Source organism: Cataglyphis hispanica, chromosome 4, assembly GCF_021464435.1.
Source record: "Cataglyphis hispanica isolate Lineage 1 chromosome 4, ULB_Chis1_1.0, whole genome shotgun sequence".
In the NCBI taxonomy this organism is placed as follows: domain Eukaryota; kingdom Metazoa; phylum Arthropoda; class Insecta; order Hymenoptera; family Formicidae; genus Cataglyphis; species Cataglyphis hispanica.
The window spans coordinates 6702605-6727283 of record NC_065957.1 but is presented as its reverse complement, the minus strand read 5'-3'; the positions used below and the strand labels follow the sequence as shown (position 1 = coordinate 6727283).

The following is a 24679-nucleotide window of genomic DNA, read 5'->3' as shown; positions in this document are numbered from 1 at the left end:
TAATCAAATGAGGCTAAACACGCGATAAAAAAGAATATAAGCAAATTCAAGAACATTTCACGTGACTCATATGTATACCATTTACTTATCTTGTATGTAGTAATAATGTTATCAATAGCATTTTTTTATCATATTGATAAGGTTTCTCTTAACATTAAACTTTTTTTTAATACAACGAGTTATATTACCTGTTTGAATTGTATTGTTTACATGTTTCTATATAAATATTTTAATATTTATTTGCAGAGAAAAATTAAATATATGTTTAACTAGTAGTATAAGGCAAATAATAATAAATAAGCTGAGTTGATAATTGTAAAAAATTTTGGACAAAAAGTGATTTTAGATACACATAATAAAATACACATACGCTATAATATTATATAAGAGAAAACATTTTATTTCTTAAAAAAAAAACACATTTTCCTTGTAGTTATAATTTTTCTCTCATATTTGCAGCAGAAGAAATTTGCACGGATATATTTATATTAATGAAATATCAATAATCATATCAGATATGTCGTTATGTTACATTAAACATGTCGCCGTGGTTCACGATCGATTTGAGCATTACCTGCATAAAAAATATAAAAAAAAGATTACAGAATCACGCTACTGTAGATAAACATTGAAAAAGACTACAATGTAAATATTTTGCACGGCGATACCAATAATAAATTAAAAAGCAATTCCATTTGCCTATTTTTTTCGTAAAGATTCCTCGGTCAAGATTCATCTTCTCCGTCGAAATTTCTTTCTGAATTATTCATATGGGGCGGCATCAAATAATTAATTCAAAGGCGCCACGATGTAGGGCCATTTCTTTCAGTCTGTCCTTATTTCTGCTTTCCTCCTATCATAGGATATGTCTCAGGGCACGTATATATATCATTGCTTATTTATAATAGTTACATGGCGACAATTTCGGAGACGATTTTTTGCCGGGATTACTATAATATTAGTTTATTCATTTTGCTTGCTTTAATCGATAAAATATATAAATTTCGCATAACAAATCGCATAAATTGTTGTTAAACATTCATTGTTGATTCAACAATCTTGTTGCATGAGAATTTATAACCACAATTACATTTATAAATATTTAACTTTAACAGTACTTGAGAATTAATAATTTAATAAATTATTAAAACATGACTATATTTTCCTTCCATATTAAAATATTCATGCATACAAAAACATGTGTATAACATAAATCATGCAATTCAAACAGGTACTCATTTACTTGTTGATAGATAAAGTATTAACAAAAAACCCGAACATTTTAATAATACGTAACGTTTGTGACTTGCAAAATGCAATTGTATTATTTTTCCAGTGAACTTTTTTAATAGAAATAAATTCCTCTCATTATTCTACGTATAAAGTAGTGAAGTAAATATCTCTTTTTTTAGCCGATTTCAATGTGATGTCATATGATATAAGTATATAATGTAGCATTAAGACGTTAGTATTTAAATGACTGAAAAGAATAAAGATCGAATAATAATCTCTTTGACATTGTGTATTCCACGTGATCGTAACAATTCGTTCTACTTATTTGCGTGAGAGGCATAGAATTAAAATAAAACAAGTTTTCGTACTCCGATTAATCATTACTGCAAACTTTTCTCAATCGTCCGTCCAGAGTCAATCAGATAATCAAATCAGACAACTCGTTACAAGCCGAATATATTTCTCATTTCCGGACAAATGTAAAGGATGTAATGTCACAATTTACATAAACAATTCTCTCGTTATTTAATCTACTCGCATTCGTTGGCGATTGTGCTTTAATTACTTATTAAGTCCCATTCCGCGAATTTGTTAAAGCGATGTCACTTTTCGATATTATTACCGCGATAAACGAATTAATTGTTTTGATCTATAATATAAGATGATTCATTAGTATTGTAGACAATTACGCATCGCACCTGTTGCTTCGGGGAGAATAATCTTCGAAAAGAATGCGAATTAACTCTACGGTAAAAAATGATAGAGAAAATTCGAACGGCGAATGCCGTTTGATCGTAAAGGAACGGAATCGTTCAGTCACTTGTGGTCGACAAAGGAGAAGGCAGAAGGCCGCATCGGAATATTCTGGCGCCAGTCACAGACCGATTTTCAATCGGGACAAAAAAAAAGAAAAAGAACAAAACGATGGAAGCGGTCGATGCAGCGAATACTTGGATGTGGCGGAATATGGGTCAGCCAAGCAAATGAATTTGCGAAAGGAACATTTCGTGTCTGAATATCGGCGGCATCAGCGCCATGTGCCCTTCAATATAAAAATGTTCCAAATCAATTCAGACATATTTTAAAAATGAATAAGATCAGTAAAAAAAAAGAAAAATATTATTGGAATGTAAAATATTGATCAGAATTTCGATAAATTAAGTTTATGAAAAAAATAAATAATTTATTTTTATAATCTTCAATTTAATTACCTATAAGCTAATTTTAATTCAACAGAGTTTGAATTTAAGTTGTTGAATGATTCAAGATTTTTAATGAATTAAATAATTTCTCTACATAATGAATTTCTTTAGTTATACATTAAAAAAAAAGCGTCCAATATATTAAAAATGATATTATTAAAATATCGCTAATTTTAAAATTACTGTATAATTTTGCTCTTATAAAAAAACAAAAGCTACAACAAAATTTAATATAATTATAATTATAAAGAATTATTTTGCATATGATAATTTATAAATTATAATATTTAATTCTAATATAATTAAACAATTCAATATGTTAAAATATTATTGTATATTAAGATTTCTTGTCTTTTTATTAATTAAACAGCACTATAACGAGACCACTGTTGAAATTGTTATAGAAAAGAAACAAAAAAGCTTGTCAATTTCTTCATTATCATATTTAATAGAAGTTTTCATAAAGCACGAGCCACATTCTTGTCGCCATTTCAAGAATTAATCTCTCATAGCATCGAAAAGAAACACATGTTGAAATTATCACAATCGAGTGACACAAATGAATTTGGGATATTGCGGTGTGCCAGAATCGGTGGTTATAGAGGAAACGGGCGATTATTTTAGGAAGTTGTTTCGCGTGTGGCGAGAGCATTAACCCGCTTTTCGGATTCTAGCGACGCGCTTCGGCCGGCGATCGTTTATTCGCTTGCATGTCGGTCCTGTTTGTTACGACCGTGCGCGAACGTTCTCGTGCCGGGATTTAAAGGTACATCGCATGTTTCTGCACGCCGCTACCGCTGCTTAACGAGCCGTTCAACAAACAACACTATTCCCGTAAAAAGACTCGCATGACGAATCAGAGTTTTATGTCCCGCGCAAATCGCGCGTGTCGTTATTCGGTATCTGCACACGTTATTATACAAGTAACTCCGTAAACTCGGTACACACGTTGGCGATATCGAAAAATATCGAAAAAAATAAAACGATAAAAGAAGGAATACACAATTAATCTGAAAAACATGACAAATTGTTTTAAAAAAGTATATAAAATACATATAAAAAAAGTAAATCTTGATTTTCCAAAGAGTAGAGTAAAAGCACAGGATATAATCTATTTTCTTACTAAAAATTACAAAAATGATTATTAACTTTGCATCATTCCAAACATATTATTTTATTTAATATTCTCTCCTTGATTAGTCAGTCTATCACGAAAGTTTATTGCTATTAGCATTGATAATTAGACGATAATGCATTTGCATAAGTATCGAGTATCATGTAAATGAAAAATTTTTAATTTAAATGTAGATGATTATTATTAGTATCCCGTGAAATGTGTATTTTTAATGAATTGAAAATTAATAAGGACTTGAAATTAGATATGACATTAGAAAAGCCATTAAAAGCCATTAAATTTCCACAATTAATGCAAAAAAATTCAATTTACAACTTTATATGCTACTTATAAATATATTGAAAATTTAAATTTTATACAAATTTGCGAAATACTGTCATATTTTCATTTAAAATATTTCTTCTTTATTTTTCAAAATATTATACTTTGTAAGATGCGCTATTCAAGAGTTTTCACTTGAGATACAGACGTTTATCCATTGCAAAATAGCAGAGATATTTGTCGCCTTTATTAACAAGTACAAGTATGTATTATGGTAATCGAGCTTCCTACAATCATTTGAAACAATACCACCTCACCCGCGTGGTGTCGGCGGAGCTTTCTTCAGCGTTAACAGATACGGAAACGTTCTCTCCTTACGATCGTTATATATGTCACCATCAACGTCGTTTCCGGCCACTGTCATTATACATTTATTACGATGGATCAGATAATAGATCCTGATTGGTTTCATTATTCATGCAAACCGCGTTTGCATCATAATGACACTTTTTTCTTATCTCGTTTCTGCGCGCTTCTAGTTAATACCTTATTATTGTTGGTATAGCTATGATTATGACTGACGTTTCGAGATAAACCTGAATTGAATTTACGTTGAGTTAAACTCGTTGAGTTTATCCTCCTTAAATATGAGCAAAAGTTTTATAAACCTTGCACATGTTTCAATGCTTTATTTAAAAAAACGCTAAACGCTCTCCAGTCAATATTTATAACGCGGTGAAAAAGTGTTATATAACACAATATCCATCCTATTATCAAACAATCTCAATTTATAGTACATTAAAATAGATAACTTCGTACATTTCTATCAACATATGATCATCGAGTGTTTCGTGCACAAACATACGCGTACGCATTTTTAGCGATTAGATAGGGTCGCGAAATTCTCAACTACACTCCTGGTCCATCGAGATGCACCTGCATCATAGGGGCCCTTTTGTGATCGCAGCGTGCTCGTATGTGTTCTGAAAATCGTATGGATGTTTCGTACGTATATGGTCTTCTTTCCTCTCCCGTTCTTCTTCTCCGCTACCTCCTTCACGGCTACAGACACATGTACACACATGTAGCGTGCATCTTCGTGCATCTCACGAAAGCACTTGAAAAACTGGTGGCGGATCCTCTCGGTGAACGATGAACAATGCTCCTCTACAGCTCCATGCGACGCGATTTAAATTTAGATAATCTCACCTGCACGACTAACAGTTCACGTGGTCGTATCGCGTATGTGTGCGAATTCGCGTGGAGTGGAAAACACACAATAAATCAATGGTTTTCTACCGCGGTGAAAACTGAAATAGAGTTTTGTTGCCCGAGATAATGCGACCTCAGTGTGCTTGCTTTGTGTATTACGTGAATAAAAATGAATGATAGTTTATAATGGATAGCAATGAGAAATATTATCATGTAGCATTGATATATGATAATATTTCTCATTGATCGTCATCCAACTTTATATAATTTTTCACGTCATAAATAATATCATCGATCAAATCAGTTTTTGTAAAATAGTTTTTATGTCTTTACTTTTATAAAATAATTTTAGATATCTTGGTTAGCGAAATTCTGTATATCTACATGTATTATAAACGAGCAAAATATTACAAAAATATATCATATTTTATCTAATTCTCAGAGCAATAAAAAATTTACAAAATTTATATATATATATATATTTATTTATTTATTTAGTTATTTATTTATTTATCACGCATTAAATATCACATTTATATATCGTATTCATATATTATATATTCTTAGAACAATGTTGAAACCGACTTGATTTATCCGAATAAAGTCACGAATATATTCTAATAGCGAAAGACCGAATAGCGTGTACGCTCGTGACAAAAATCTCCCGCGAAGATAACAAAGAAAATTTGTCGTCCGGTTAATCAGCCTTGGTATTCTGGTCAGGGACACCCTGTATATCAGACGACGATAACGAAACGAGTTCTTTTCCTTATGCACGACCACTGATACACAAGGCACATTCCTTTGTGCGATTTGAATGATTATTTTCTATTCAATCATAGAAATGTTTTGTTAAATAGTTTTTAATTGTCACATCCATTAAACGTTTTTGGCTACATTAGTGCTGCAGGATAAACATAAATTGAATATAATATTTCAAATTACACATGTGCCAGAATTGACAGACAGGAATTGAAGTAAGAACAAAAATTCTTTTCGATGAGATCCAGACAAGATTCACCGTAATCATATATCTTTTATGTGCCAATCGTTAAGATCGTCAAATGCGAGAAACGTTATGTCATTAACGATTATTTTCGAGAAAATCGGGAAACGTTTGATAGACATGTAGCGATGAGTTAATGGCGTTTCCGGCTCGAGTTAGATTCTCGAATTCGGGATCTTATTTTGACTATATAATTATAAGATTGACGGAAGTGGAAGAATATAAGCTGTCACGTGTATACACGTATGTTATGTGCGCGCGCGCAAATTTTGGAAGGCCGCCAATCTCGTGCCGGATGTAGACGAGGGTCTCGACTGACGAGCAAGGGTATGACCGAACTTTCAGGGAGCAACGTCCTGCCCTCGCGAATATGGTCGCGAACAGACGTATCGCGTACTAGAGTGCGGATGCAATGAGAAGGAAGATAGCGACGAAAGAAGAGGCTCGGCAGAAAAGGTTCGAATTGCTTGCATAAGATCTAATATCGGCGAATGAGCGTGTTTCGATTGGTATCACAATGTCGCGATACAATAATTTTTGTCTCCTTGTATCTTAACAAGGATACTGTCCTCTTGCGTATTTTCTCTGCAGAGATTTCGTTCACCGATATCGTATTATCTTTGATCCAACTAATTCTCCATCTTTTTAAAAAGACAAAATTTAAAAACAGACAGTTAAATCACTGTTGAAGTTAACAGAAGTTTCCGAAAGCGGCATCTAAGGATGGTAACAAATTCTTAAGTATACAGATTTCTAGCGGTTTTCTCTGAATTTATTTATCGAAAAAGATGTGCGTTTCTTCTCGTTCAAGCTTGCGAAAAAGTAGATGCGTTGCCGTTGACGAGTTGTCAAAAATTCTCGATGTCGCGGGCGCACCAATGCGTTTTATGTCTGTTTAGCGATCGTGAGAAATTGAAAAGAAGTCGTCGGTAAAATGTAATATAACATTCTATAAGATATTCGCGATATGTTACATTGTGGAAGGTAGATCTTATTATGATTGTGCACGTCTCGGTAAGCACAACGAAATATTTCTACGTGTATCGATGTTCGCGTATATTCCATATTACAGGACATTAATGTCGTCAGGCATCACGTGGCTATCTTGTAAATTACGATCACGGACGCGATAAATTTTGTGATCCATAACGCTATTATATAACTTTTTATCATGAAGCATGATCCAGCATAAGTGACATCTTATCGCAGGTCATGATCCGGCATAAACTAACTTTCAGACTCACAAGCGGACGGTTGAAATCTCGTTTTGCCTGCTCAGGTACTCGGTGAAATCAAATAACATGTTATATAAAATAGACAGCCATGCATGAATTCTTGCTCAAAGAAAATAAATGTGACGATCCGATATATTATCGTTACGGCATTGAGCTTCGAGTGTATCGTAATCGCGAATTTATAGACATAACTCGCTCGAAATAGGCACATAATATTATTTTACGATAATCAGGTAATGCAAATAAGTAATAAATAAATACGCGCTATACGATTCGGACGAGTTCAGTCGAACGTCTCTGGATTTTGAGTTATTGCCGTTGGCGAATCGATCGTATCGAGACGCAGGTGCGATGCTACAACCGTTTTTGGTCGCGCACGAAGAGAAGAGCGTTTCTCTCCGCTTCTGCGAACCGTCAAGATTTTGTCGGAAGGCCATGGAAGAAGGAGGCTGCAACGGAGAGGAGCCGAACAATCGCAGTTGGACGACGGGACGAACTTGCTTGGCGGGATCGAAAGCCGAAGAATTCTGCGGGAATGCATTGCCATATTCGTCCTACGATGCGACAGAAACTGAATATATTTTCCTTCTCGACGGTATATATTTCCTCGAGTACGAGAATGAAAATCTCGAAGCTCGTCAATCAAAATATTAAGACAAATAAGAAATAGATAGATATATTTATTTAGCTTTAGGAGAAATTTCCTGAAATATGAATAGTTACGTAGATAAATACGATAAGAATCAAAAATAAGGAAAAAAAGGATAATCGAAAGCGAAATGGCAATACAAAGAGGATAAATTAAACGAGATGTTAATTGTAAGAATGTACCCGCGGGGAACGCACGTGCATTCCTTGTGTGAATAAAAAATACCGATCTGGTCTCACTTTTAATGCACAAAGTATTGTGGAAGTCGCTGTATTACGAACGCGCGTTGATTTACATGCGCTGTAAGGGCAGTTGAAAGACAAGGTGAGCGAGGTTTCGACCTATACTGATGATTACAAATCTCAGCTTAAATGGACTCGTGCTGGCTTATATAACGAACGATTTATCCTGGACCATACTTGACTCCAATTACGCATAATGCGGCATTGTGCTTTAGTAGGGAAATAAATAGAAACCTCACTTCAATTGAACGCGTCTCGATTATCTTGATTGCATTTATATGACCAAAGGTCGAGTTATGTGCAAATCACAATGCCGCGGATGATAAAAGAGTTTAGTCTCTTCGCCAGTAATGATTATAAGCATTAGTAATAAATAGCTCTATTAAGAAATTATTTTTTAACATCTCGCCTCTCGCGAAATTCTCATAATCTTTATAGCTTTGACACACAATATTATTTAAATTTCAATATTTTTTTATTTTTGTATTATCGTGTCAGCGTAGTTTCGAAATATTGCGTAGATAAAAATTTAATAATAAAAGCATCGAATTTTGAAAATTAAAAAAATATGACAACGATATATAACATATATTTCAGAATTTTTGCTAGAAAAAAATTTACTTTCTAATTTATCATAAAAATTTTACGCGGTGAAATTTGAATTCTTTGGACTTTCAATTATTAAACATTTTGTAAAACAACGCAACCTTCGCAAAATACGAAATTTACAAAACGAGTGACAATCAACAGACTTATATGATGGACGGTAGCGGATTCCTTACCTGTTCGATATCCAGCGTTGCTTAAGTAAGCAGCGAAGGAGTGAGGCTCGTGATCTCGCTGCCACTGGGGACTGCTGCAGTTGTCGTTGTTCGTAAAGACCTCGTGATTGTGAACGTAACGACCGGTCAGCAGAGAACTCCTACTCGGGCAACACATAGGAGTGGTCACGTATGCGTGTCTTAACTCGGCGCCCTCATCCCTTATTCGCCTGAGGGTCCGTGGCATAAAGTTCAATGAACCTAAAAAATCGAAGCGATCACTTCGTCAAAAAATAAAGATTTTATTCTCTACTTGTCAAACTATACTGTTTATCTACACTTTTATATTCCATTGTACAATCTATATCGTATTTATTTTTCGAAGATTAAGAAAGAAAGAAAGAAAAGATAAGGGCTAATTAAAATTACGTTAAGAAAGAATCGATTTGAGATATTCGCATGTAGATGGAAATATTATTAAAAAATTATGTTATTTTACTCCAATATTAAACGACAGATTATAAACGAAATAAATATGCATATCTCCCACAAATGCAATATTATAAATTGGCATGGCATATTAGATTTGCGTTTCCCTCCGAGTATGTATGACGATATCTGAGCTTTCGCCAGACGAATATCACAAGTGAGATAAGGCGCCAGTAAGCCGCGCCTTACAGGCAATGAACAAATTGACTCTCTACGTTCCACGTGTATTTATATACCGATAATATGACAGCGTAATAAATAATTCCGCGCTGCGTGTGCGTGTAACATACACGCTGTTACGAACCTAGTTCGACATCTTGATCGTCCGTCAAAATCAACACGATATTGGGCTTCCTCTCTCTAGGCTGCTGATACGGCAAATATGGCGAATTCGACTGATGATTGTGATGATTACTATTGCCATTGTAATTGGACTTGTGAACGGAGCCACGACGCTGCTGCTGGCTGTCGTATGCGTCATCCGCAGGTCTCTCTCCATCAGTTCGTCTGGCATTGACACCCAACAGCAGGAGGAGAAGCAGAAATTGAAATAGCTTGCTCATGACGGTGGCTGGTAATGGGCGTTTATAGGCTGGCTACCTCAATTCAATGTGTCATACCATGGTTGTAACTGAAATAAAAAAAAACGAAACACACACGTTAATGGGCACGTAGATCTCACAGTAATTGGATCGTGGCGCGACAAGAAAAGTCTTAAAGAATCTTTTCCTCGTTTCGTATCTAAAACATATCTCTCTTCGAGTCTTCGAGAAAAACCAGATGACGAGATAATTGTACGTGAAAAAAAGAAATTGGCTATTATAGAAATTATTTCAACAGCGCTTTTCATTACTTCATATATTACGCCGATTGATGCGTGAAATACATTTTATGAAACTTAAGTTGTAAACGTTCTTATCGCAAAAGTAAAGAGCAATATCTGTGTGTGTAAATAAGTGAGATATTATTCCAGCAAGTTATTACATAGAATTTTCTGCGAAATTATGCAGTAACTTTAATATTTTATATTCTCGGACTTTAAGACGAAGTTAAAATTATGTCAAATATTCTTCTTAGATATGTTCAGAAATGTATCACTCTAAGAGTCTTATTTCATAAATTCTAAATGAACATTTTATCAATTATGTTTACGAATCTTTGAAAATATTGTCAACTTGTTTATATTAATTATTTATAATGGCTATATTATATCTAAAACTCAAACACACATTCACTTCGAGAATAAGAGTCTAAAATTCTGATATACATCGAAACACGATGCTAACAATTTATTTGCACAATAATCGTATAATGTAAGAAAATTTTATTCAACACATTCGAAATTTTCTTTCAAATGTATTATATAAACGTCGACCAATTAAATATCTATAATAAAATATATAATACATTATAGATACCGCACGCGGGAGGCGGATAAATAATCCTCGATTCAAGTATTCCGCGGTCATCCGGAATTGTGTCAATGTGCGAAGCGAATTAAATTCTTGCGTTACACGAAACAGATTTATCGTGTAATCCCTTAATGCCCACGAGCGACCTGCTATTTGGCACGCGAACAATAATTATCTCCAATAACACGTATCCGCATCGCGATCACTGTACGTGCGAAACAATTAACAGATCGCATTATTGGCAATTTTTGATTAGCGATTAATTGTAGATGATACATACATTATAGTCATCAAAGGCTTTAACTGAAACCGAATGTGATCATCCTCACTAAATAGCAGATACACTATACTCGGAACACGTTTCGCCGCTCAAGAATAATAAGAGGTGAAAGGTGCAAAAAAGAATTATGTGATCTAATTAAACTTGGAAGAGAAGAACAGGATTATAATCGCACAATTGTTGTTTCATGTGTCACTGTCTCTATCGTGTTATGCACTGAGTTTACGGTGAATTTCCTTTAAAAGCGATAAATAATCACGCAAATCTGGATTATAATTTTATTGATTTAAACGTATATGTTATTAAGAGATCATATAAAACGTATCGCGCAGGAATTTCATCAATATTTAACAAACGTCCAAATTATTATTCCGTGATTTATGCTGAAAATATATCGTCTTCTAAATTCTTATGTTTTATTTAACAAATTTTATTAAAATTCCTGATAATACAACTATTTAAGCCCACTTCTCCCTTATAATTATAAAATTTATAAAGCTGTTTAACATATGTCTTATAAATTTTATTAAAATTTATATTTTTTTACAAATGTATTTATACAAATTAATTGTACATTTACAGAATATTCACACAAATTACGCGATTATTAATTATTTTTATTTTTACGATAAACTTGCGCATATAAATTCTCGAAACTATTTATAATAAAATCCATTTTATTACATATTTATTACGGTGATTGTGAAAGCTCTTACTTTGTCTCTGCTAATTTATCTTTCTCGGAATACACTAGCAATTTTTACGACTATAAATTTCCCGTTGTTTTCTCGTGGCCAGAATACCGATGAAAAGATTTCACAAACAGTACTACGATTTGCTATGGATTTTTTTATTATCAGAGATGAGAGGCTCTTAACTACATTTATCGATTGTACGTGAGACGCGTAAGAAAACCTACGTGCTTCGAACAGCATGGTATTTTGAAACATCTATATAGAAGCTAAAAGAGAAAATTTAACGATACGAGACTAGAACCTGATCGGATTGAACAGACGGAAGAATGTTAAAACGTGTTCTCGCAGACAGTCAAATATGGACGCGGACGGTTGCACGGCAAGCAAACGTACGGTACTGGATGGAGTGTTCTCACGATTCGAGAGAATGTTAGGGAAGAGTATTATTCGCGAAAATCGCAGCGCTTTCGACTTCCTCTTCTCCTATTCCACGCATATACACTCTTTGCACAATACATTTAAAATTTTTCCTATTTCATTTCTCGCATCGCATACATTTCTGTTTTTCGTAACTTTTCAGAGATACAACATCAATGCAATTAATTACTATTAATCTCTATTATTCGGAGAGATTGTTTAGAAAGACAAAAGATGCTGCATCATATCACAAAATTATTTTAAGCCCATATAGCGTCTGAGCGAATGATTAGTAAGATTCAAGAATCACCATAGATGGATCCCTATTTTTTTATGATGATTTTTTTAGATGTTATTCCTTCTCAGGATAATCCCATTTAGTAATAATTAAAAATAGATATATATGTAAAAAATGCTAACAAAGAGCTTTATATTAAAGAACCTTTTAACATCATATTTTTTTATTTTATTATTTTATTGTTAAAAGAATTATTCCACCAACATTTTTACTTTCATATGATGAATATAACTATGTTACATACAATAAATATAATTATGAGTAACTATGTCGATATTTAATTACAAAATAGCGTTTGGTAATAACGTTATTGATTAATAGCAGCATTCAGATCTGAAAAAGTTTTTTGAACAAATAATGATCCAAATGATTTTTACATCGCATCATAAAAAATACCTTATATTGAAGCCACCCCATATAAATTCCCAAGCGCATATACACACGTCACGGATAGATTAATGTATCGCTTTTCTAAGTTGTGACAGATCCGGTTTCAATACATTAATAGTTACGTGCCCACGTTACAATTGATTTGACTATCGTATTACAAGACGATCTTCCAAAATGGTTTTCTGCGTCACTTCATCAAGAAGATTAAAATAATTTATGTCGAAACGGACGGTAAATGTGGGTGGAGCGTAACGGGTATTGTGTATTAATAAAAAATCTAAGCGCCTTCGCATACATTTTGTGTTTAAGTACTGAATGTCACTCGAATTGTACTAAAAAGAATATCAATAAAAGATAAATTATTATCACATACTAGATAAAGTCATATATAAATTAAATCATCATAAATAAAAATATATTTTGTTTATTATATATAATATACGGATTATAACGCACGAATTATAAAGCATATTAATTTCAACTTCAATTTTTAAAAAAATAGGGACTCGCACGAATAAAAATATAAATAGTAATTTAGATATCCGAATGCCTTTAACGCTCTGGTGTAGCAAGAAATAAAGTCATCGATTCTTCTTATTATTTTGTGCATAAAAGTACTAAAACAAAATAATTTCGTAAACACTTACATAAGATACTTTCGGATCATCTAATTTTATGCACAGATAATAAAGGCTTTACGCGAGATATTTTCGAATTTCATAATAAATGAATGATATATTTTTTTATTGCTATTTTATTTAATATTTATTTAATATTCGAATATTTATATTGATTATATGTGTTTTTAACTTTAAGCCTTATGTCTTATTGCCCCTTTTATTTTTTAATTTCTATATTCTATATTCTTGAAAATTTACATGTGAAATGTGAAATAATCGTTCTCGAGAATAATGTTTCTGTTCACGTACCTACATATGTCGTTTGCAGTGCGTGCATATATATATATATATATATATATATAATTCGAGTGTGATTAAGTTGCTCGATAATAACACTCGATTGTCAATTTTACATGTCACGCTTTTATGTACACTGTTTCCAACAGCTGCATAAAGTTTAAAACGGCATTTTATGGAACATTGACTTTTGTGGTGAAACTCGGACGTGCAAGTCCTCACATTTTTCAAAAATTCACCGAACGATTTATGCGTTACATGACTAACATTAAAATGATTAGCATTGCTAATGGATTCAATTCGTTTCGTCTATTATATAATCTACCAAACATATTGTTCTCCCGATTATTCCCTTTTTGCTTCGACATCAGAAATAGTAAACGTAACGTCAAGATTGACTATCGCATGTATAATTTGAACATACTTGTATCCGAGTAATATTTTACACGATTTGACAGAAAATAAAGAGCTCGAGATATCTCGTTCGAATTCGATTAATCTCCGTTTTGTAGCTTGCCCACCTTGTCCATTTTCTTCGTTGACGTAATTCATTCAAGATATACCGGAAATTGCCTGGGTGGCGGCCGTTCGAGCGTATACGGCTATATACGAGTGGGTTACAGATTAAACGGATGTTACATGTGTGCATTTTGCGTATTAACCTGTAACATGACACATTTACGTGATCGAGTGTAGGTCGAATGCTTCAAGGAAACGAACCCTCATTTAAATCGTCTAAAAGTCCGGCGAGTGTGTGGGTAGTAAGAAAGAAGATTTCTTTTCGATTTATCTATATCGGATCGTCTAGAAAAGAAATCTTTATAACTTTCAGGAATAATACTTCATAGACTAGATAAGCCCATGTTATCTCAGTATATAAGTAACATTATAGAATGAGGAAAATTTTTTAATCAAATGTTTTTGTATTAATAATAAAAATCGCATATGCTAAGCGTTTGTGAAATACATATAAAACAGATATATCTCTTTAATTATATTAATAATCAATAAATAAATCTATAATATAAACTCCAATCTTCTCTTTCTTTAAAACTACGAACAAAACTTCGGATATATCATATACACGAGGCAGGTTGCATCGACGACAGTCATTTTTTCAGAATGATTTCTCTTTATCTGTTTTCTAATTCGCAGAACCTGTTTCAAAAATAGTTTAAAGAATCTTAAACTATTTTTTGAATTTTTATTTAAATAATCATTCTCCCATATATTATCTACATTTAGCGGGGATTTCTTTTGCTGGCATCCGTCGATATATAAGACTCTTGTCTCTCAAGATTTTCGATCGACGGCGTGATGATAGACTGCGAGCATCTTCGCGATATCGAGACACGCGGTTGGATGATTGTCGGTCGTGCAAATAACAAGTCGGTGAACGCGCGCGATTATTGCGCGCACGCACGTGCAGCTAAGAGCTACGCTTTTTCTCATAATGACTTCGTCGTCGGACGATCATGTTTCTCTCTTGGACACTCAGCATCGGTTCTTGAATCGATAACGGCCAAGCAGATCAATTCGTTAATGCGATGTTAAACGCAGCAATAAAGTACTGGCGTTCAACTCTTTGCATAGTACATATATATTACTTAAGAGATTCTTCCTTTTTCTAGACATCTCTCTCTCTTTCTCTCTCTGTCGATTATGTTATCTTTTATTTCCATCAATTATATAACAACTTTGATAATAACATGTGATAATATACGTCAAAAATTAAAAATTAATCATTGCGATTACTAGATCATCTCCATTCTCCTTTCCTTTCTGTATGTGTTTTCCCTTTTCAGTTTTGAATTTTGTCTTTGACTTGTTAAAGAATACTCCGAAGATTACGTGATTGTCTACGTGAGATTGTTATTGACGCAACTACATCCGAAAGGTATATAAAAAATTCAACGTTGACAATCAGCTGTGCTTGTCGTCCCAATAGCATAATGACCAGTTCCGATCATCACGTGCAAGCGTTCTACTTTTCTACGCTATCATTTATATCTCTATCGGATATTCACATTTCCCGCGCTTTATTCTTCGTTTTAATAAATTCCTCGAGTAGATAATAGCCTCTCGCAGAACGAAATCCATTTATTGATTCAATATTAATAGTGCGAAAAATATAAAAAATACTTAAGTCTCTTCCGATTTGTGATGAGAATAATATAATGACTCATGAATTAAATTAACACATTTGACGTAGATCAATTAGTAGCTATTTCCACACTATGGTTAATGATCTTTTAAAGGAATAAATGCGAAGAGCTCGTGTTGACACATGGTAAATTCTAATGGGTCGTTTGGTTTACATATGCTGCGCGATATCTGACGTCATTTCCTGGGTAGAATAGTAGGAACGAACGCGCGTTGAATTTAGCACAATCAGATAATGTAACGAGCACACACGTGTACATAAACCTTTCGCAATGCGCATGTATCTGTATGTACTATATGCATGTATATCTATATAACATTAAGGTACATCTGTTCGTTATCTTTAAATTTCATTTCGTGCGTTTAGAATGTAGCAACTCTATTATAAATAGCTCTGCTTAATATCGCAATAAATCTCGTCAAAAAATTTTGAATTCCCTGTTGTCAATAATAGACATTGAAAGATTTTCATATAGTATATATAGTACGTATATATATGTATAGATGTGAAATATCATCGCAGAAATTTTTTAAAAAGTTTCTGCGGAAATTGAAAAAGCAAAAAAAAAAAAAAAAAATAGGGGCAAAAAAGAAGAGATCTTGTAATCGATGTTTGAACTGTATTTATTATTATATCATCATGTAAATGAAAAATCATTTAGAAAAGATTATTCATCATTGATAATCCGTATTTCGTTTGTTATATTGTACATATATTTGCTAACTTATGCAATCATATCCAGAAAGTACGTGAAAGTCATTTTCAAATTATTTTATATACAATCCACGTAATTTGTCGAAAAATTTTTACTTACTTAAAAATTTACATATATTTATTACACTTATTAATATTTATTAATATTTTATTCGACATTTTCGCTCTAGTTCATTGGCAATATATACAGAAAGTATCAAGCACGTCTCATTTTCATGGGTGTAATCATAAAAAATTATTAACATTTGATACTCGTAACGAGCACACCGGATTGGGCAAATTTAACGCAAGAAATGTTTCCTGTCTCGCATTGTGTATCCATGTATGTATCTGCATGATGTGCATTGACGATATAGTGTGATGACTGCTTCCTGCGTCCGCTTTGATAACATACATTTCGTCGACTAATTATACGAATCGGTCAGACGTGATATACATATATTGTTTACATTTTCATGTCTCGATCGTTTTGTATCATTCGTGTTAAATGATATGCGCTAGTGATAAGAAACGAATCGTAAAAAACAAGAATGCAAAAACTATCAGCACCTACTGGAATGTTTGTATGCTATATAGTAAATTTGAAAGTATTGTGCGAGGAATTTAAAGTCACACGTATAGAGTATTCTCTAAATTAAGACTTTTAGTTAATCAATTGGTCGAGGTAACACGTTAAACTTTCGATAATAAATTTCTCAGTACTTAGAAAGAGAGAGAGAGAGAGAGAGAGAGAGAAATTTATATAAGCTTAAAGAAAATACTATTTATTTTCAAAAATTTATTGATAAATTTTTAATTTTCTGATTTTAATTAGACACTATGTTCCCTTTCCTTACGTTTCATTATTAAATGCGTTATGAGTGCAACAAATTGTTCCACTAATATCATGAAGAGCTGACAATCGTTGACCCTAATCTCGATTGAAGATATTGCTCTCGAGGCAATTTGTGATCGTCTATGTTTCTGGACATCGTTGACAACAACTTTCCTTCATCAATACAATAAGACGGAAATCGCGGGCGATGATAAAGAGCGAAACGCGAGGATAAAAGACGCGTCAAAGCCATGCCGAGACGAAGCTGTCCGCGAGGCGTGAAAATGAGGAACGATGAGGGCTCTGCGTATGTACACGATGCCGCGACGACGTGTGGGTGGTTATTGTTCGGTCGAGAGATCAGAGATTTCGAGGGAAAGATCTCTTCCCGAGAGAGCACAACCCGCCTCGACAGCTACGAGAGAGATGAAGATCGTATCGCTGGATCCCCGCATGGGATCTCGAGAACCTCGAATGAATGAACGCGCTTCGCTCGCGAGAAGAATGTGATAAAAGGAAGGGAATGGGGAAAGGAGAAAAGAATAGTCCATCCCTCACTCCCACTTCCTGCAACGAACATCAAGGGCCACGAATAAGATAAGTTTAGAAATTACGAGGTACAAGAATGAGAAGGACAGAAAGAGCATACACCGAAATATCTCTCGTGACAGTTTTATCAGTCAGTTTAACGACCCAATGATTCCGCGGCGCGTTCGTCCGTGAGTCGAATGATAATTTCCAAAGTTTTGAAATTTCGCGTGAGAGTAACACTCGCGTTATCTTTACGAGATACATTTATAACATTTATTAAAATTTGGGAATTATTTCTTTCTCTGTACAGTTTTATAAATATGGATGGTATTATAATAAATTACAATCAAATTTATATTTTATTATCAATAATAGATTATTTCACAAAATTCTGAAATTATTCCATTAAAGAAACAAAGAAATGTAAATGCATCTTCATACATTATTGCAGCTTTAAAAATATCTTTTAAATGAATTTAATTAAGGAAATAACAAAATTTCTATTTTCAATGTATATATATGATTATGAAAATAAACTTATAGATAAAAAAAATTATTTTGGTTTTGTTCATTATGGTACTATTATATTCATATTATAATATACTCGTTTTAAAATTTTACTATTACAAAAATGATTGACATTGCAAGATTAGATATTTTAGAATCATAAGAGGAAGAAATATCTTTAATACACAAAGTTTAATCTTTTAACGGAACATACACATTTTGTATTATTTTAATCGATCGAAAACGCAAATTTATCACATGAAAGGATTGGACAGCAGATATAGAAAATTCGACGCGACGTTTGATAAGAGTCTTGATGCGGTAAGGTAATAAATAATCGATCACGTGTAATTAATGATGAAGGCGGGATATAAGCGCGAATATGCAACATCGCGTTTCTAGCGCATCGTATCTGAGAAGATGACGTAAAACGGGGAAAAAACAGTATCCGCAGACGAGTAGAGTGGAGAGATAGAGAGATAAAAGTGACTCTCGTAGGGAAACGCCAGAGCACGAGAGAGGGGGGAGTGGGGGAGGGGGAGGGACACGGAGAATGCCAGACTGCTTGGCGGCGTCGGCTTTATCAGCCCACGCGATGTGGTATGCTCTTCAAATCGCTTATGTATATGTATATATGTGTACATATATCGCGAAATGCTTCTTCGCTCTTTCATTGTCGAGTCGACATTAACGTATGAATATGCGCATCAGCGAAGCAGCTTTAACCGTTAACCATTAACGATCTTCGAAGCGTCATTTCCGCAAAGACAAAATGCGTTTCAATAAAAACGTTTGGCGCATGTATATGCAAATCTATGAATCGTAATTCTAACCGTCGATATTTCGAACTAAAAATCCATTATAATGATAAATCATTATGATATATTTTGCGCGTTGTTTTATCGTTATATTTTAAAACGTAATAATTATTATATTTGATGAAATTGCAATTCTAAAATATTTTTAAGATATATCTGCTTCTAGTCTCTAATTTATCACACTTTTTCTGCATGTATTTGATTTCTATTTGACAATATATAAATTTTTTTTAATTAATATTTTGTTATAATGCATATAAAAAAGAGAATCATTTGCATATATAAAAGTGCATAATAAAAGCGTTTTATAAAAGGATGTCAAATGATGAAATATTAACGTTGATTTATCGACATATGCTCGCGTGATTATAACTGTCGTGAAAAGATTTTATAATTATTTATATATATCATCTCCAACCGTTTGCGAGTTTTATTTTTATAGCTTCGATAATTTTTATGCAATAATTATGTCTCCCGTTAATTAAATAACATTGCAACGTTTAAATTTACAAAAAAAATGATGATGATAAATAATTTTCTAAAACTGTATTATATTTGTTTTCTGCACATTATTCAAATTACAATTTCAACATAGTTTCAGATTCAATCACAGATTTAATTTGATAGAATTTTTTAATGCTGTCAATAGAAACGCTAAAACAGGAAATGAATAATCAAAATGATAACGCAAACGATACCGAAAGAAACACGTGCCTAATGTGCTGACAATTACAAAATCGAAATCTCAGGTGTCAAGTTTGCCTCATTTTTTTTGGAATGTGTGTTTGCAATAATAATGTTTTTACAAATCGCACATCTTATATCTTTTGAATTATTGAATAATGGCAACACTGAAATTGAGAGAGAGAGAGAGATCAGACGATTATATAATATTAATTATGTAATTATATAATTTAGATAAGTGCGTTTGTATCGTGATAAATAAGGCATGAGTACTTCGTAGAATTTGTTATTAAATCATAAAAATATGATCGAACATTGATTGTTCGTAATATCATAAAAGTGTATGGAAATTTGTTTTTACAAATTTAATGGTTGCAATCTTACTTATGTTAGTTGTTTGGACGTTTAATTGCCATGTAATCATTGCATAAAATTTATCGACGCTATAAAAAAGTAGTTATTACCGTAATAATCCTGAGTAAAACATTCATACGAAATATTGAAAACGATTCATGTTAATTAAATCGGATATCCGAGAAAGGATAGAAGTTTTAGAAAATCTTAAACGGGAAATGACACGCCACGAACATTAATGCTATGTCAGCACTGGCGATAACTTGTGCACTTTAGTTAATGCAGCGGTCTGCGGTCATAATATTTTCTCACAATATTCACCTACAAACATGATGTAAAAACGGTAATGACGACTTGTTTTTATCGCAGTTATTTTATCAGGCGATTTTAACGTTAAAAATTTTATATTACAATAAACAGAGAAATAAGTATTAGCACCAATCTGTTTTTTAATAAAAACATCATAAAATAAATGTGTAAAAAAGAAAATCAAATGCCTAGATAAAAATAACTCGATATAATTTAATAGAAAGTCGTATTTCACGAGTGCTACGATCAAGCGGGAAACCTTATAAAAAAAAAAAAAAATAATTGACGCATTCATTCGTGTTCAGCTAATTGCTAGATCTCGGTCGAGAAATTAAATCCATTGGAGCAAAAAGTCTCGATATGAAAAACCGTTTACTTCGATTTATACATATAATTATCATGCAAAATCCTCGTCTTCTTGTCGGTTTCTTTACTTCCTCGCTCAATTTTATATATGTTTTTCCCTTAGCAAATAATAGTCAACAATCCGCTGATTTCGTCGTCAATGATTGATCAATTCACACCGTGATATTTGTGATTGAATAAACTTTTATTTTCATCACAGCTACATTCTTGATTGCCTATGGTACGGCCGTTCTTAATGAACCGTACATAGTTCAGCTGTCAGTTCGTTTGAGCTTTGATCCGATGTAACGACACGGAGACTGCTCCATCAAGGGTTGATAAAATTAAAATTCGAAATCGCGCCTTTTTTAAATGTTCTGCAAAATATTCCTGATGCCACATAGAGCAATAAAATGAAACAAATTTCAGGAAACTATCACAAAATTAATAAAATAAAATAAAATAAAATATAATAAAATTTTAAGAAAAAGAGTGGCTGTTACAGCCAATTCTTAAGACTCTTTTTCTTAAAATCTTTTTCTTAAATCTGTTACAGATAATGGTCTAAGCGCCGCCACTCGTTAATTGCTTTCCTTATTTGAGTCGAGATATATTAAATGCCATTTATGTTTCTTCACTTGCAATAAAATGTTGACCGCCAGTATTTATTTCTAGCGAGTTATACACGAACCGTTATTTGTATTAAAGTAATTTGAAAACGCGTTTTTTTCTTTAAAAAAAGGGTAAAACATTAAAGCTTTTTTTTGCGCCAAAGTGTATTGAAGTTATCTTATAATTATTTATTAAGAACTGAAAATTGAGCTAACAAACAAAAATTATACTAATTCTGTCACATATTAAGTAATAATTTCTTTAGCGCAATATATTATATATTAATTTGAGATGATTAAAATGCGATTTACTACATTAATTAAACAATGTCATTATATTTCATTTAAAAAATAGTCGCTATTTTTTACTAATATGTTTATATTTTTACTTCTCAGAAACAATTGGCACTGATTCATTGTTTCCTGCACATCGTATATCAGAGGAAAAATCCAAGAAATTAATCCCATAATCATTATATGCTGCCTTTATACTAACAATGATAATTATTCACTCGCGTAAATCACCGAAACAAGCTGACAAATATTCTCACTTTTCATCCGAGATCGACAATCATCACGCAATTAAGGGAATTTTTCTCTTTGCGATTATCTCATCTCGTACTACGAAATTATAGTGCACACCCGCTCGAAATGTACATATCGCGGGAAACGGGAAGCTCGAGGCGGCACGACTGGTTAATCGCGTGATAATAATCGCGAGCTATCGTGTACCGTCCGACTGGCAAAATTCCCGTCCGCAATTAAAGCAATTGCTATCCACTTAAGTCACTTTTCCGCTCGCATGAGTCCTGCGCGCCTCCTCCTTATGGTCGCAATTGGAATCGCTGTAAGTTAGTACCGAGGGAATGCATTTTTCGTTGTAGGTGACTATCATTATAATGAGGCATGCACGTTCGTGAACATTCTCGTACATTGCTGATATTATTCCTCGGAAATCTTATCTCCGTATTTGCTTAGCGGACATGCATAATCCGCAATTTCTTCGATTTCGCGTAACGCATTCGACGCAAAAAAATGATAAATGCGAATATATCTTCTCGGCGATTAAACGAGCCGCTAATGAAGAATAGAGAAAAAAATAATTTTTGTGTATCTCTTGCTGATTCACGTGAAAATAATGAAAGTAAAGCAATAAAGATAAAAGAATAAAGTCTCATTTTTTATTCTAGTATGCTATTATAAAAATATCACGCTTTAAAACGAAAGTTATTTTTTTATTTTAAATCATTATAGTGATATGTCATAAATGAAGCTATGATAAGAACATAGTAACTTTGTACATTTAAAAATAGCAACAGATATTCAACATTTGTAGTTTTATCTTTCATTTTAAAAGAGATTCAAAATAAAAAAATAAGATCATAGATAAATTAATTTTGTATAAGAAGATAGATATAAAATTATTGATCGGAAGATATCTCGTATAATCTCTTTGTGTAAAAGCAAAATTATCTCTTATATAAACGTTGCTTTATATTATATTATATAAAATTATGAAAATTACACGGTGATATTTAATGCTGAATGTGTGTCAATACAAGATCAAGTGTCTTGTAACTTAGTTGCATAGCAATAGCGATTGTGATAATTGTGGCAAATATTTCTAATATTTATAAGTCTGTTTGTAGAGATAGAGAGAGCAAACGATTTTTATGCCAACGATTAATCGTTGTTGTTCATGCGTCCTTGATATGACAAGTTATCGTATGATCATGTAATTTTCCTACAGTTGTATATGGTAAACGGATGGCAAAATGTTATGGCTATCGTGAAAGTTCATATACATTGGTAATTCGCGATTTTCATATCTTGTTATAAATTACGAGGGTCCACGCATAATTATCAGATAAATGCCGAAGCGAATTATACACGTCTATCTTTGACTAATGTGATTTTACTGAATAGCGCCAAGGAATCTTAATTGGATTTCTATTTTTTGCATTTTCTTGTACGATCAGGTTACACAGTTACGCATCATGTTTTTTCTTGTTGTGCTATTTATTAATATTATAAAATTTCTATATGACTTTAATCAAATATATTTTCGGTTATAAAAATTGTAAAAATATTTAGTTTCTTAATTTTTAATATATAATAGATTCAATTTGAAGATTATCGTATTTCTTGCAAATAATTAAGATATTTAATGTAAAACATAACATTTAAATTTTAAAATTTTTTAAAATAAATTTATATTTTTGTTTTATATAATTTATACTTTTTTTGCAATCGATTGCATATCTATTTTGTGGTCATTATAATATATTTATCATAAATTCAGATCAATAAAATATCTGATTTTTATCACACATTTTTCCTAGATGATAATTTTCTATAAATGTTACATTGCTTTCATTCCTTATGATGTACGAAGCACAAACTGCGCGCTAACTTAACTCATAAATTATGTAAATCATAAGATTATTTACGGGTTTCTCTATTTGCAGATAATTTATTCTTATTAGATGCAAATCCGAGAAAAAATAGGTGTATTAACATAAATAAGATATAAACTATAGATGAGAATAGTCTAATCTCACTCATCATTCTCACGACAATGAATCGGCACTATAATTATCATTGCGCGCACGTGACAAAACGTTTAGTATCGTCATTCTCGGAACTCTGCACAATGTTGTTTATAAGGAATTGCCCGTTAAACCGCGTATGAAGAGCTCTGGCATGCATTCTGCAGTTGATGCCGATATTTGAGAGCATAAAACTTTCTCACGAGTTACCAGTTCAATCCCAATATTTATGTCTTCCTTAACTCCTTTTAACTCGGTAAAACGATGTAACTCGATGCGGGACATTTAAGTTACATTATGTATCAATTTATTTATATTTTTTTTGACAGTATAATCATTGATTGTAAGATATGAAAGACTTAACAGGATGCTTTCATTTTGACCATAATTGTACTGTTAAATGTTCGTAATAATGTAGAAAAGTTTAAAGAAAAAATTCAAAATA

The 24679-nt window shown here is 32.6% G+C and overlaps 2 protein-coding genes across 4 annotated transcripts in view; one reads left to right on the top strand and one right to left on the bottom strand.

The window, feature by feature from the left end:
* The window catches only part of LOC126849138 (extracellular sulfatase SULF-1 homolog), a 64911-nt gene that overhangs the window by 18209 nt on the left and 22023 nt on the right, over positions 1 to 24679 (bottom strand). For all 3 annotated transcript variants that reach the window (XM_050590720.1, XM_050590719.1, XM_050590721.1), the window contains 2 exons: positions 9730 to 10056; positions 8958 to 9197 (listed from right to left, as the gene is read on the bottom strand). In XM_050590720.1, coding sequence (XP_050446677.1) covers positions 8958 to 9197; positions 9730 to 9988 — 499 coding nt within the window. In that variant the 5' untranslated portion in view covers positions 9989 to 10056. The remainder of the gene's footprint in view (positions 1 to 8957; positions 9198 to 9729; positions 10057 to 24679) is intronic.
* Positions 1 to 24679, top strand: part of LOC126849255 (MRN complex-interacting protein) — a 44816-nt gene that overhangs the window by 19154 nt on the left and 983 nt on the right. The window lies entirely within an intron of this gene.